Raw genomic sequence first — 15,250 nt, 5'->3', positions numbered from 1 at the left:
ACCAGGGAAAAGAACAATTGTTGCGGACATGAAAGTGGGGTGCTAGTTTCACAGTTACATTGTGTTGTTGGAAACAGACATTACCCTGCAGCTAAACACTTTCTTCCTAGTTAAGTTTTATTTTGAGATGTGTACATTTGCACACACTTGTAAGGAATAACTCAGAGAGGTCCCCTGTGTGATTTGCCAAGCTTTTCCCAATAGGAACATCTTGTAAAAGGAGAGTACAGTCTCCTAACACAGAGTGGGAATCTTTAACATGAATATAACCTGCTAGCTCACAGATCTCCCTGGTTCAGCATGGGCTCGTTTGGGTGTGATATGTAGTCAGTTCTATTTAATTTGATCACATTTTTATGTTCACATCTTTACCACAATTCAGATACGTAGGGAGATATACCAACACATTTTTATTGGCCTCCTTTACCCCTTCATTACTAATCTCTGACAGCCAGTATTCTGTTCTGAATATCCTGAATTTTGTTGTTTTCAAAATGATTAAATAAATGAACCATAAAGGAAATAACCATTTCACTGTCACTTGATTCCCTGAGATTCACCCAAACTGCTGTATCAACAAATGACATTTTTTACTGATGGCAGAAATCCATGATACATATCTTAACATTCAGTATTGAACAGCATCTGGTTTGTTTCATGGCTATGCTTCCTATTAACAAAGCTTTTTATTAGGCATGAGTGTTAAGTCTCTGACATACATGCACAGAAGTAGAATTGTGGGTTGAATGCTAATTGTGCGCTGTGATTTTTTTTTAAAGGAATTGCCAAACTGTTTTCTGACAAAGTTGCACTTTTTAAAAATACTTCCACTAAGAGGTGAAGCTATCTTGCTTTCTTCTTCTTTTTTTTTTTAACATATGTGTGGATAGTTAAATCAGTAAATGAATAAGTAATTCATGTAAGTACAGCGTGTAAAGTCAGTTCAAAAAGTCCAAAGGGTACAAAAGGCAAGAGGTATATAAAATGCTACGTCAAGCAAGAGCCTCTCCCTTACTAACTCTTTCAGGCATCCAGGTACACAGTAAATGCTTTATATGCCTGGAAAAAATATCTAGTGTACCTTAAAGCTTTGTCTAGGCTAGATTAAAGTAAACAATCTTTTTCTTTCTAAAACGGGATCATGACCTGTAAATTGCTTCAAGCAGCTGTGTGCTCCACCTTACTAATAGGTAAGAGATTGTTTCTTTTATTGTTTGTCATTATCTTTTACAACTGTCAGGGTGGTAGCTCCTTTTGGCTTCTGAAAGATATGAACAAATATGCCTCCTCGGTAGACCTCAAAAGCATGGAGGGAGTCAAGGAAATATGCCACAATGTATTTTTGAAACTATTACAGAAACTGAAACTTGTGTGTGATTGTATTATTCCTAATTATAATTTAACATATTAGCATGCTGGCTTAACTGTTACTTCCGAAGAAGTGTTCTGATGTCCTTGAACAAAGAAAAGATCAAGTATCTTTTGAAAATTGTAATGCTCACACGAAGTACTTTGGAAGCATGAATTTATTAACCTCTGAGCTGCATCTTTTGAAGACAGATCAAGAAAAGCACAAGAGTCCAGGTGCTTTTCTGCCAAACGGACCCAGGAAATTTATAAGTTATATCAGAATTGAACAGGGTGGTCATTTGTTTTCCTTGTAACCAAACCTAAAAATACTTAAAGTTAACTTAACAGTTAAGCCTATATGATTTATAAATATTTCTGATGAAGATCCATAATCCAGAATATATTTGTTTCTTTCATAAGTTTTAGGCTCATGCAAAAAATTATTTTTTGCACAAAACTCCTCCCATAGATAGAAGCAACTCTTTATGTGTGCTTAGCCATTAATTCGTAAGCTCTGAGACACAAATACGTCCATCCGCAGGACAGCTGAATTGGCTGACCTTACTTTAACAAAAAGAAAATGAAGTTGCGTAGCTAAGGCTCAAGAATAAAAGTAAGACTAGAGAATTATTTGCCATCTTAGGTCCACCTGACCAAGCACTCGGGGAAGGAACCTGTCTTATTTGCAAGTGGGAGGAACTGATGTCTTTGGAATGCTCATTCATTGCACCAATGACTTGTTTAACAAAAATCTTCTAAATGAGACAGTTCTAGAGTGTGAACTGGCTTTGCCTCTGCCTCACTCCCTGTTCAAGTACGAACAAAGATTTCTCGTGTGTACTTTTCAAGAGTCCTTCCTATCAAAAAATAATTTGAAAGCTTGTTTCTATTGTTTAACAAGTTTTCTTCATAAAAGATTTGCTCTGCAGCAAGTGACTATCCCTTGCAACTTGACTTCAGGTGGGTAGGGAGAAAGCCTCATTATCCACTTTCAAAAATGATCGCAAACTTCACCAAGTCATTAAACTTAAGAGCAGAGGGCCCAAAGTATCTTACTGATTCTATTTTCAAAATAGCAATTTAGACACTCCCTGGCTAGGGAATTACAAGTGTGAGTGCTGTAGTTTGATTTGAGAAATAATTATACCTCCTTTGAACATTTAGGTCAAGAACTGCCTTCTCCCAAATTAAAGTCAGCAAATATTAATTCTGCCATCTAAGTTCCTTTTATATGTCGGGGGCTTTCCGTTTTCTTGTAATTCACGTATCCCCGTCACTGTGAAAAATCAGTCCATGCTCCCACTTTATCAAAAGAAAACTGTGATGTCTGAGAAGCAGGGTGAGCAAACCACACAGTTAACCCCGGGTGGATGCCAAAGCTAGTTCACGTTGTCACGTGGAGTACAGCTGATAGCAAACCCTTTTTCTGGCTACATAATGCTTTTATTGCAGCATCGCAGTCAGGGCTGAGATGGGTGGGCATCAGAACACAGGCAAGACCTTGTCCTGAAGAACTAGACCCACTAAGGTGGCCCGTGGTTCCTCACCAAAAGAATGGGAGTCGGCAAGCTGGATGACCATATTTGACATGATAGCAGGGCCCAGCCAGCAGCCTTTCCAAGTAGTTCCTTGTTACAGCACTGCTCGAGATAGTGCTAAATTCAGTGTGTATCTGTCTCAACTGGGCAGTTAATAGAATCAAACAGAGAGAGTAACTATGGAATCTGTAGCTGGAACACCATGAACATACCTGATCTCCTCTGATCTTGAAAGCTCTTCAGGGTCAGGCCTGGTTAGGCCTTAGATGGGATACCTCCTGTGAATACCAGGTATTGTGTGTGGAGGTGGGGGGGGATATAGAGATTGGAGCTGTAGCTCAGGAAGTGGAGTACTTGCCTTGTATGAAGCCACATAACTCTGCTATTGTAGTACATGCCTGTAAACCCCAGCACTCAAGAGGTAGAAGTAGGAGGATCAGAAGTTCAAGGTCATCCTTGGTTACAGAATGAGCTGATGGCCAGCCTGGGCTATAAAGAACTCTACGGAAAAGGGAGTGATAGTGCATGTCTGCCATCTCAGTACTCACGAGGCTGGGGCAGACGGTTCGTGAGAAGAGGGCTAACCTGGACTACATAGTGAACCCCCTGTCTGAAGCAAAACAGTGACTGCAGAAGAATTTGCTTGTTCCCAGTTTGCTTTTCAAAAGAGAGTTTTCACTGTTAGTCTGTTAAAATAAAAACCAGAGTTCTTTGCCTTGACATCTATACCTTATTGTTTTGATTTAGCAAAGTAGTTGACCTACATGTAAAACAAACAACTTGGAGATTCATGTCCATGCTGTTGACCTGTGGCCATGTTTGCCCATAAAGGACATATGCTAGCAGCAGACAGGAGGAAAAATCATAAATGCATTTATGTCTGTTTGTCTCTGGTCATTCCAACCTTTATCTAGTAAGCCATGACAATCTGTCTTGAAGGGCTTTTCATTTTCACTATCTTTTTTTCTTTTTGACAAAGAGGTTTAGGCTCGCGCTTTCTCTTTAGAACCCCGTCTGCACCTTCAGCTCCTCTCTGCCACGTTTCTTCTCAGCCACAGCAGTGGCTCTTTGCAGCCACCCTTTGAAAGGCTTTAATTCTTTGAGAAGTTGGTATTTCTTGGCACAGCTTTTATTTTTATAAGATTTTATTACTATTATATCACCTGCTTAATTGTATTTAAGAATGAGTGAGACAGTGTTGCCTTATGTAGCTCAGGGTGGCCTGGAATTCTCTATGAAGCTCAGGAGATCTGCCTGCCTCAGCCTCCCAAACTCTGAGAGTCCAGATGTGCACCTATACTGGTGTAATACTGACTGATATTCCCTTAAGGGCCTGCATAATGACAGTGAGTAACACTGGCATGACTGGAGAAAAAGGAACCTTCGCTAAAGACCGGATTCATTGTGTAATCTGGGTGGAGTACAGAAACTGTTTACCTGTTCATGTGGTACCACGGATTGTGGCCCTAGAGATATGGATGTCACCAACACACCCAGGCAGTGCCCCAGGGGTCACTGTCACGTTGTATGAGATGCTGCCTTTCATGGCTTCTCAACTTTCCTGTCCATGTGAATAAAAATTAACAAAAGCTTTGCCACTCCCAAGACACACCCAAAGAACTGTGTAGTATGTCTGTCTGTCTGCACATGTGTGTAGTGTGTCTGTCTGCGCATGTGTGTCACCGTATGTGTGCTGGAAGCTGGAACAGACGTCACTTAAACTCAGATGATGCTACTCTCCAAAATTCTCTGCAGACGCTATAACACCAGCACTCAGTAAGCTGAGGCAGGGGGATAGCGGTAAGTGCGAGGCCATCTTGGGCTATAATCAGCATTTCTCAGGTCAACAAAACAGAAGTCTCTTAGCTAAAGTTTCAGATGTGAAGAATCCTGCTAAACATTTCAATACACCAGTCTACAGTTTAGCCTACCTTTCTATTTTCCTAGCTCTCTTCTTCCCACCCCGAATGTCCCTTTTTGTTTTAACGCCCAAACCTGTTTCTGTGTCCCATGGCTTCTTGCCTTTTTGTGACCTTCTGTCATCTGTTCCTTTCCTTCTGTGTTCTTTGGTTTTCACCCTTTCTTTGATTCCTTTTACCTCTTTCTTTCTTTCTTTCTTTCTTTCTTTCTTTCTTTCTTTCTTTCTCTTTCTCTCTCTCTTTCTTTCTTTCTTTCTCTCTCTGTTTTTTACCTATTTTTTCCCTTTTGAGAGGGGGTCTTATGTAGCCTAAGTGGGCTCCCCCTCTCCCTGCTTCATTTTAGAAGTTCTGGGATTACAAACACATACACCATCACCAGGCTCTTCTGTTAGTTTTTTAAGAGAACCTTTTACTATGTAGCCCAGGCTGGCCTCAAATTTTTAAGTCTTCCTGCCTCCGCCTCCTTGGTGCTAGAATTATAGGCACATGTGATAATATCAATATTGTCTCTTTCCCTCTCTTTCTTTCCAATTTCCTTTCTCTTCTTCATTTTTCTCTCATAACCCAAGTCTCCTCACTTCTGTCATATTCATCTTCCATCCCTTTCTCCTGCTCCATTTTCACCTGACTTGGCACAAAGTAAGAAGATTTCTTGTACTAAATACGAGTCATCCGTTCCCCAATCACAAGTAGAATCGGTGACCAAAATTAAGAGTAAAAAGAGAGTGACGTAAGTGGCTTCATCATGCTTTAAGAAAAGAACTTATAAGCTAAGTCTGTTGCTTGTACCTGTAGTACCAAGCTGAGTTAGGAACATAGCAGTGAATTTGAGGCCATCTTGAACCATAAAGCAAAATCCTGTCTTGAAAATACAAACAAAACAAAACAAGAAAATGAGAGGGGACTAAAATAGAAAACTTAACAGAGAATATCTTATCTTTCTCCCTACATTTACATAATTTAAATTTTTAATATTATTGATACATTCATATATAAATTTCATACTATCCTCTTGTATCCTTACTTCTTAGGAACAATTTTTACTTTATTCCGATAGATCTTAGAGAGCATGCAATCAGCTTCCCTTGACACATGGAAGCCTGTAGGAAGAGGCTCCATGAAGTAGGCAGTCACCACCCGGGACAGGAAAGCATGGGTCTCTTGTGCCTGATACCCTGAAGAACTGTCCATCTTGAAGTCTCTGCCTTTAGCACTTTTCTTTTCTTGGAGGGTATTTGAGAACATTTGGGTAGAACACAAACAGATCTTATTAATTCTGACTAATAGGGGATGAGGAAGGGATAAGCTATAAAGAGAAAGACAGAAATATTTTTATGGCTTATAAAGATTTTAAGAAAGGTGTTAACCTGGCTGGTATTAACTGCATTAAGAAAACAAAACCACAAAACACCCCTTTGAAAACCAACAAAGCAATAAAACTCAGGGTTTAATTTCCAGGCCCCAGTAACATTACATAGACTCACAAACTCAAACCCCTGTTCTTGCTTTCACTAACTTTCAAGGTTGGCCAGGCAAAATGAAAAAGGGAGGAGAAATTTCTCAAGCAGAGAGGGTAGTTAGATTTTATTTCCAGCCGGGCCACTAGCTTCCTATGTGACCTTGAGTGAGTCATTTCACCCCCCAGTGTCAACTTTCCCATTTGTAATGCCAGATAATAAATAACACTTGCTGCCTCTCTCTCTCCTGGGTGATGTTATTATCACCATCGATTAATATTTATTGGCTGCCTATTGGGCCTGTTCTGCTGAGGTGGGTCCTTTGCCCTGGAAAGGAAGAGAGGGTTGTATCAGTAAAACATGTTCCATGAGGAGAAAGGGAGCAGAGTTCCAAAGATAGGGTTATTAAAGCTTAAAATAGCAATGGCATATATTTTAAATCACACTTCTCTGCTGAGGCTTATGTAACAGCTCCTTTGTTCTCAGAGGTTGGACAATGCACTAGGGTAATCAAGCTGTAGAATATGAGTTTTACTTCTGCATGATCCTAAGGAACACTATGCCAAGCAACTACTCCAATTTGTCTTTCTACCTGGAAATTATAACCTAAGAACCAATATTTAGCAATATCATGTTTTGCTCCTAGTAGTCTGTCCATTTTCCATCACCTAGTTTAGCAAAACATCTTTTTAACAGGCTTAACAGGCCCGGGATATGCAACTTTGTGACTTAGCATCATGACTTTTCTTCAGGAAGAATAAATGAGAAATCTGAGGAGTCCCCCATGAGCACCTCTTTCCAGAACAGAAACCAGTGCTGGTTTTCCCAAACTATGAATGGATGAGATCTCTTCAGATCAGGGCTGAATTCCCATCTCCACTGCCATTATATCATGAATATCTGACACACAGATGAGTCTCAGCTGTGTGTCTCTTGATAGGTTCTTTCCTTTTCCCATCTGCCCCTCTGCTGACAAACTAGAGCTGTGAATGAGAAGATAGATGTGACATGTGTATACAGTGTTGTTCTGCCTTAGAAAGGAATGGTATGCCAGCCCTTTGCAGCATGGGTGGGCTCTGAATACAGTTTGCTAAATGAAATAAAGCATGAGTACTGGATGAGTCCACTCCCTGAGGGTTCCTGGAGCGCATTGTCAACAAGACAGGTGGGAGAACATTGGTTTACCATTAACTGGGAGAGGATGGGTTGGGAATCACTGTTACAGTGCTCAGAGGTTCTGTCTGGGATGAGGACTTGGGTCTGGAACTGGACAGAGGTAATGGTTAAAAAACATAGGGATGAGCTTAACGCCCTGAACCATAACCTCCAAAATGGTTAAGCTGCATGTTTGTAATCACATACACCTTTGATTCCAGTGCTTGGGAAGCAGAGGCAGGTAGGTCTCTGTGAGTTTGAGGCTAGCCTGGTCTAGATACTGAATTCCAGGCTGGCCAGGAATACAGAGCGAGATCTTTTCTTAGATAACTAAAAAAAAAAAAAAAAAAAAAAAATTAAAGTTAAAATGCTAATTATTCTGTTACATAAGTTTTTAACAAAATAAAAACAACTGGAAGTAAATTTGACCTCTTATTTCTTTGTTCAGAAATGTTCATAAAACATTTACAAAATAAGACCCAAATCCCTCAGCATTGCATTAAGCATCCCTTGGGCTTCAGGTCCAACTGACCCTTCAAAAGTGTCTAAGAATGCCTACAGCTCAACCATTCCTTTCCACCATGCTGGCAAAGTCAGAGTCTCTGAACCTGGTCTTGGTTGGATAGACTGTTCCGTGGCTCTCAGCTCCTTTCAGCTTCCAACACATATTCTTGTCTTCTGCTGTCTTTTCCTAGCTATTGAGACCTCTCTGTCTGCTGACAAAGCCAGATTCTCTTCAAGGTCTCCAAAGTTGTACCAAAATTAATTATACACTTAAAGCTGGTCAATAGGAAACATGCTTGTATTTACAATACAGAAGAGGGTGAGGTAGAAGGACTGATTGATTGTTGTGAATTTGAGGCCAGCCTTGTGTGCATAGTCAGTACCAAGTTAGCCCTAGTTACATAGCAAGACCTTGTCTAAAATGTAAATAAAATAAAATAAAACAAAATATCCCTAAAAGGTAGTTGGACATGCTATAGATGCTCTGGTCCCAGTGTGTCTTCTTCAAGTTATCCATTAACTCTAACTGTGAGTTCCCAGGAGGCACAGGTGGCTTATCACCTATCTTTGCATGCATGCAGAGGTTATGGGCAGGGTTATCTTCTGATATCTTGCCATGCAATGACAGCTATCAGAACAGGGAATAAGGAGGGGGAAGTGAAGATTCTAGGGCACAAATTTTACATACCTCTGAGAATGTGTCCTTTGAGTGTGATGTGCTTAGTCCCCCCCCCCCCCTTATTTCATTATACGTGCACCCTTGTGAGCAAGAACTCTCCTTGATCTTAGGAAGTGCCTACTGTGGACGTTATCTATTATGGTTTCTCTAATTGCCTCAAACTGTAGCAGCCTTAAAAAATAACATTTACAAGTGAGTATATACCATGTGTGTCTTTCTGCTTCTGGGATAGCTCACTCAGGATGATCTTGTCTAGTTCGCACCATTTGCCTGCAAGTTTCATGATTTCTTTGTTTTAATTGCTGAGTAGTATTCCATTATGTAGATGTTCCACAATTTCTGTACCCGTTCCTCAACTGAGGGACATCTGGGTTCTGGCTATTACAAATAAAGCTGCTACAAACATGGTTGAGCAAATGTCCTTGTTGTATACTTGAGCATCTTTTGGATATATGCCTAGAAATGGTACAACTGGATCTTGAGGAAGCACTATTCCTAATTGTCTGAGAAAGTGCCAGATTGCTTTCCAAAGTGGTTGTACAAGTTTACATTCCCACCAGCAGTGGAGGAGGGTTCCTCTTTCTCCACATCCTCTCCAGCATGTATTGTTACTTGATTTTTTTTTTTTTTATCTTAGCCATTCTGATGGGTGTAAGGTGAAATCTCGGGGTCATTTTGATTTGCATATCCCTGATGACTAAGGATTTTGAGCATCGCTTTAAGTGTTTCTCTGCCATTCAATGTTCGTCTATTGAGAATTTTCTGTTTAGCTCTGTGTCCTGTTTTTTTTCTTTATTAATTACACTTTATTCACTTTGTATCCCCCCCCCCGTGTGTCCTGTTTTTTAATTGGATTACTTGATTTGTTGCTTTTTAACTTCTTAAGTTCTTTATATAATCTGGATATTAGCCCTCTGTCAGCTATAGGGTTGATAACAATCCTTTTCCAATCTGAATAAGTGGATATTAGACATATAATATAGGATAATCATACTAAAATCTGTACACCTAAGGAAGCTAATCAAGAAGGAGGACCCGGAGTAAGATGCTCAATCCTTATTCAGAAAGGCAAATGAGATGGACATCGGAAGAGGGAGAAAACAGGAAACAGGACAGGAGCCTATCACAGAGGGCCTCTAAAAGACTCTACCCAGCAGGACACCAAAACATATGCTGAGGTTCATAGCCAAACTTTGGGCAGAGTGCAGAGAATCTTATGAAAGGAGGAAATAGAAAGACCTGGAGGGAACAGGACCTCCACAAGGAGAGCAACAGAACCCAAAAATCTGGGCACAGGGGTCTTTTCTGAGATGATACTCCAACCAAGGACCATGAATGGAGATAACTTAGAGTCTGCACAGAAGTAGCCCATGGCAGCTCAGTTTCCAAGAGGGTTTCCCAATAATAGGAACAGGAACTGTCTCTGACATGAACTCAGGGACTGGCTCTTTGATCACCTCCACCTGATAGGGGAGCAGCCTTACCAGTCCACAGAGAAAGACAAAGAAGCCAGTCCTGGTGAGACCTGATAGACTAGGGTCAGATGGAAGGGGAGGAGGACCTCCCCTATCATTGGACTTGGGGAGGAGCATTGGAGAAGAAGAGGGAGGGAGGGCAGGATTGGGAGTACATGGGAGAGGGGGCTACAGCTGGGATACAAAGTGAATAAACTGTAATTAATAAAAATAAAATAAAAATTTTTTAAAAAGAAAAAATATAAGCATTTACTATTCTCATTTCAGGGTTTGGAGGTTGTTTTGTCTGTGTGTGTGTGTGTGTGTGTGTGTGTGTGTGTGTGTGTGTGGCTTAGGCCCTAGATTCTGGCCCAGGTGGTTTTGTTTGTTTTTAATAGTGACACATTAAACAGGTGTGTGGGCATTTCAGTTATCTTAAGACCTAGTTGGAGCAAAGGCATTAGGGTCCAAGGTGGCTGTGTGTGTCAGGTTCCCAGATGGCTGTGTGCACCAATAAATAAATGTGTTTCCTTGAGGTGTGAGCCTCTCCCTTGGCATTACTTAAGGGTTTTCAGATAGTCGCATCTACTTTCTCCTAGAACAAGTGACTCAATAAAGAACACAGCAGAATCTGTACACTAGCCACAAAAGAAGCACATGCCATCATTTCTGCAGTGTCCTGGGCTACACAGGACAGCCCTATGAACTAAAAGAGGGGACTGTGCAGGGTGCGACCATATGGAAGCAGAGGGGTTTGGGAGCTGTGGGGAAGGCTTCCAGAAATATCTCAGCTGGACTGCATGAAACTGGATTAGCTACATTAAGACAGGATTAATCTGGCACTCTTCATACAGTATTCTGAAATTAAATATTAACGGTTATGACCCTTCCTTCTGCTTATTTCTAACCATTGTTTTCAGACATATGCTTTGTAGATTCCCATTTTAGACTCTTTTCCACACATCATTCCACTAATTTAAAGTGAAAACTCCAGCCTCTTCTGCCATCCTTCTGATCTAATCTTCATGAACATACATGAAAACAGCTGTTTGTGCCCTATGCCCCTTCCTCAAGAACAGCGTAAGTGGATTATGAGCTGACTCATTCTGCCGCACAGCATTGTCCTTTGACCCCACCTAACCAGCAAGCCCTGTGGGAGAGAGTGCTGTATGCCAGCATAATCTGGCTATTTGCAAAGCGTTGGTCATTAGCCCTGTTAATTATGAAGCTGGAGAGCTCCTAACGTGGCATTCCTTAACGTTGCATTTTGTGAGAAATGTTCATCCAAAATGAGGCACAGATTGCATGGTCAGAGGGCGTAGTTCCGTTTCTTTCTTTCTTTTTTTTCCCCCCTCCACATTGACTACATTGTGTTGAATTTCTATGCTTAAAACAAAAGACAATGTATTATTAACATAAAGGGTCCAAGATGAGGGGAATCTCACAGGGCTCTACCCCTAGATGAAGGACTCCATGCCGATAATGGCTTCTGAGAGAGAGAGGGACATTCAGCCTTTTCCAGGGTGGAGCCTCAGATAGGTCAACTAATCCCTTGTCAGCTTTAAGCAAATGTATGTATGAGGAACACGAAGTGAATGAAGAAGGTTGAGTGTGTATGAGTGTGTGTGAGTAAATACATATTCAATATACAGGGAGGTCCATACATACATATGTAAGGATAATGATTTAAAAGAAAGAGTTCGCAAAATTGAGAGGAGTGAGGGGCGTAAGGGGAGGTAGAAGGGAGAAGTGGAGGGGAAAATAATGTGAGCATTGTTCATATATAGAAAATTCTCAAAACATTAAATAAACAATAAAAAATAATAAAGATTCTAAGAACGTCTGTTTTTGTTGCTGTTGTCCATGTGTATGTGCAAAGTGTTTGCAAATGTGTCTGTGCATCATGTGCAGGCCTGATGCCCATAGACACAAGAAGAGGTCATAAGAGAGTGCGAGATCACCCACAGTTGGAGTTATAGATGGCTGTGTGGGTGCTAAGAATCAAACCCAGGTCCTCTGGGAGAACAGCCAGTGTTCTTAACCACAGAACCATTTCTCTAGATCTTTGTAATTTTTTCCCGTGTGTGTTTTATTGTTTTGTTTTTTTGAGACAGGATCTCATGTAGGCCCAGTTGGCCTCATGGTCTCCATATAGCAGGATACAAACATTAGACCAGGAGCCTGTGTCTATTCATTTATGCAGCCCACATAGCAATTCCATGTGTGTTGGTACTAGAGCCCTTTACCTAAGAGAAAGCAACAGCTTAGAATAATAAAGTAATTTCTGCAGAATTGCAGTGTGGCTGGATTTTTACTCCAGGCCATGAGGCTCCTGCACATGCACCACAACTCTGTCCTATTTTTCCATCCACTTGTAGGTTATAGTGGTGACACTACAGAGGTTACAAAGGGCCCGATGTATCCAGGACTTAGTATTCCCAGAGTGCCCAAACACCAGAGCCGTGCCTGTCTTAGAAGAAACATAGACATGCATTGTCCTGAAAGATTCTGTGCCCTTGGTCTAATTGCAGAAGTACTGGGAGCACCATTTCTGATGGAGGATCCAGCAAACCAGTTCCTACGCCTGAAAAGACAAGTTGTACACTTACAAGATTTCTGGGACCCAGATCAGCACCCAGCTGGGAGGGGACTCTCGCTGGCTGATGAGGTACTGGTATTTGATCCAAGCCATCCTTTGTTGTCGTCTTTTAAACTGGTATTGCATCCGCTGGCATCCTGATGCTACCAGCCTTGCTTCACATTTTCCTTTTTAGCTTCTCTGAACTGTTATTTCTCTCCCTCTGCCTAAGGTGGCTTTTCCCTAATAAATGCTACATCTTGCTGAAAGACTGAACTCGAATGTCCTTTCCTCTCTGATATACTCCTCTTCATTTCAAGGGGACATTTGTGCTTCTTTCTTTCTTTCTTTCTTTCTTTCTTTCTTTCTTTCTCCCCTTCGAATGCTGTTTATATGTGAGCGGGTCTCAAAATATCACACGGGGATTATTAGTCTCATTTACTCAGCTTCACTAAGTCACAAAGTCAATGGTTTGTTGGATGGTTGGTTGCCTTATCCATCAAGGTAATTATTCTTTGGATCTACACAATTACTGCTACTCAGTCAAGGCTTAATATATTATTGAATGCTTGGGAAAGTGGACAAGTGGATAGTGGCCCCATTTGAGTCTGTTCTCAGTTGTTTCATAACCAGTAAGTATTTCATGACCTCTGTGATCATCTCTGTGCCTTTGATATCCCTTCATTTGCTTATCTTTTGTGCATTTTCCTATTCTTTTCTTCCCACTCCAAGAAAACCAATAATCAGCACAGCCAGTTGTATTTCACGTGTACTTTTCTGATAGAAAAACAAAACAAAAAACAGTGAAACTCTGAACCCAGTGAAATTGCTAACCTGAGAATGCCTGTTACCCATAATTCCCCTCTTACAATTTAACAACTTCAAAAAATAATTCTATGACAAATTATTAATTTTTTCCTTTCTTTCTTCTTTCCTTCTTTTCTTCTTTTCCTTCCCTTCCTCCCTCTCTTCCTTTCTTCCTTATTTATCTCTTTCAGTACCAGGCTGCCACTGTCACCAGGCATGAAAGTGTTATGAAAACACACAAAAGTGGGATAACCTTGTTTTCACATAGCCCCAGTCATAGCCTTTTCAGCATGGCTAGGTCTTAACTGGTCTCCCAGGATTACTTTGCTTCTCCATAGCAGCTGCTAAGGAAAACCACCAGCCTGTTTTTTGCTCGCTTTTCTCCAAGTCATCATTTACAATTACTAATACAAGACATTGTTTATTTTGCAAAAGAAAGAAGTATATGGGCTTGATACACTGTCCCTTCTTTATAGGATGTTCATTAGAGACCAGTTCAGTAATCAACGAATAGATCCTGTAATGTAACAAGACTGCCATGTTGATTCACAGTGTCCCCCAGAAATAACATATCTGAACTTGAGAATAAACAGATAAACACAAGCATTAGGTAATGGAACTAACCAGTGCAGATCATGTCCCACCTACTTGGAGATCTTCACTTGTGTTTCCTTTGCAGGTTTGGGAAGAATGGACTTCTTTGAAAGCAAGTGCAGACCGCTATTTTGACATGACCACATTGGCCTTTGATGTATCTGCTGCCCAGTAAATGTATGAGAATGGTGAAAAGGAGGAAAAATATATATATGGTAGGAGTTACCATGACAGTGTGCTCAAACCTCAGGCTTGGGGAAACACGGGTAGATTCAATGCAGCCTTTGCTACATTACTTATTATGTCTATCTCATGGAGGTTTGGAAAGGAGCAATTGTGAAAACGCTTGCATGCACCTGGATGGAACTGGAAGTTCTTCATAAATGCCCACTCTTGAGAGAGAAAATAAAGACTAAAGTAAAAGAATTTGCTCAAAGGGGCACTTTTCTGAGACATGGGATGCAAAATCAAAGTAACAGTGTCATTAAAACATTCTGTTCACTGCTCCAAGTTTTGTTGCCTCTTCTTTGAGTTAGTTCATTTTTATGTAGTTAATTCAAAGCATAGTCATCTCAAACAGAGGTGACATACATCCCCTTTTTCCTAATACTTTTCAACTTCTAAAGCTATTCTATTTTTATTTATCTCACTATTTTTAGATTAGCATATAAGACAACAGGTTTCAGCCATGACATCTCCATACATATGTGTCACTATACTTTGTTCTCATTTGTTCCATCTCTTGTACTCCCTCTCACTCTCTAGCTGGTTCCCTTTCCTCCCCTAGTGAGTCTTCTTTTTTCTTTCTTTTTTTTTTACAGTTTATTTATTTTTTAATTCTTTATTAATTACACTTTATTCACTTTGTATCCCCCCTGTGGTTCCCTCCCTCCTCCCCTCCCAACCCCTCCCTTCTTCCACCTTCTGCATGCATGCCCCTCCCCAAGTCCATTGATAGGGGAGGTCTTCTTTTTCTTCCTTTTGATCCTAGTCAATTAGGTCTCATCAGGAGTGGCTGCATCGTCTTCTTCTGTGGCCTGGTAAGGCTGCTTCCCCCTCAGAGGGAGGTGATTAAAGAGCAGGCCAATCAGTTCATGTCAGAGACAGTCCCTGTTCCTATTACTATGGAGCCCACTAGGAGACTGAACTGCCATGGGCTACATCTGTGCAGGGGTCTTAGGTTATCTCCATGCATGGTCCTTGGTTGGAGTATCA

The 15,250-nt window shown here is 40.9% G+C and overlaps 1 protein-coding gene across 1 annotated transcript; it reads left to right on the top strand.

The window, feature by feature from the left end:
• Positions 1-999: 999 nt before the first annotated feature.
• Positions 1,000-14,545, top strand: C17H3orf85 (chromosome 17 C3orf85 homolog). The gene is made up of 3 exons (XM_060370991.1): positions 1,000-1,190; positions 12,588-12,724; positions 14,121-14,545. The coding sequence occupies exons 1-3, from the start codon at positions 1,142-1,144 to the stop codon at positions 14,208-14,210; spliced, it is 276 nt and encodes a 91-aa protein (XP_060226974.1). The 5' UTR covers positions 1,000-1,141; the 3' UTR covers positions 14,211-14,545.
• The last annotated feature ends 705 nt before the right edge of the window (positions 14,546-15,250 follow it).

Source organism: Meriones unguiculatus, chromosome 17 (genome assembly GCF_030254825.1).
Source record: "Meriones unguiculatus strain TT.TT164.6M chromosome 17, Bangor_MerUng_6.1, whole genome shotgun sequence".
Taxonomy (NCBI): Eukaryota; Metazoa; Chordata; class Mammalia; order Rodentia; family Muridae; genus Meriones; species Meriones unguiculatus.
This window is presented reverse-complemented; position numbering and strand designations above follow the sequence as displayed.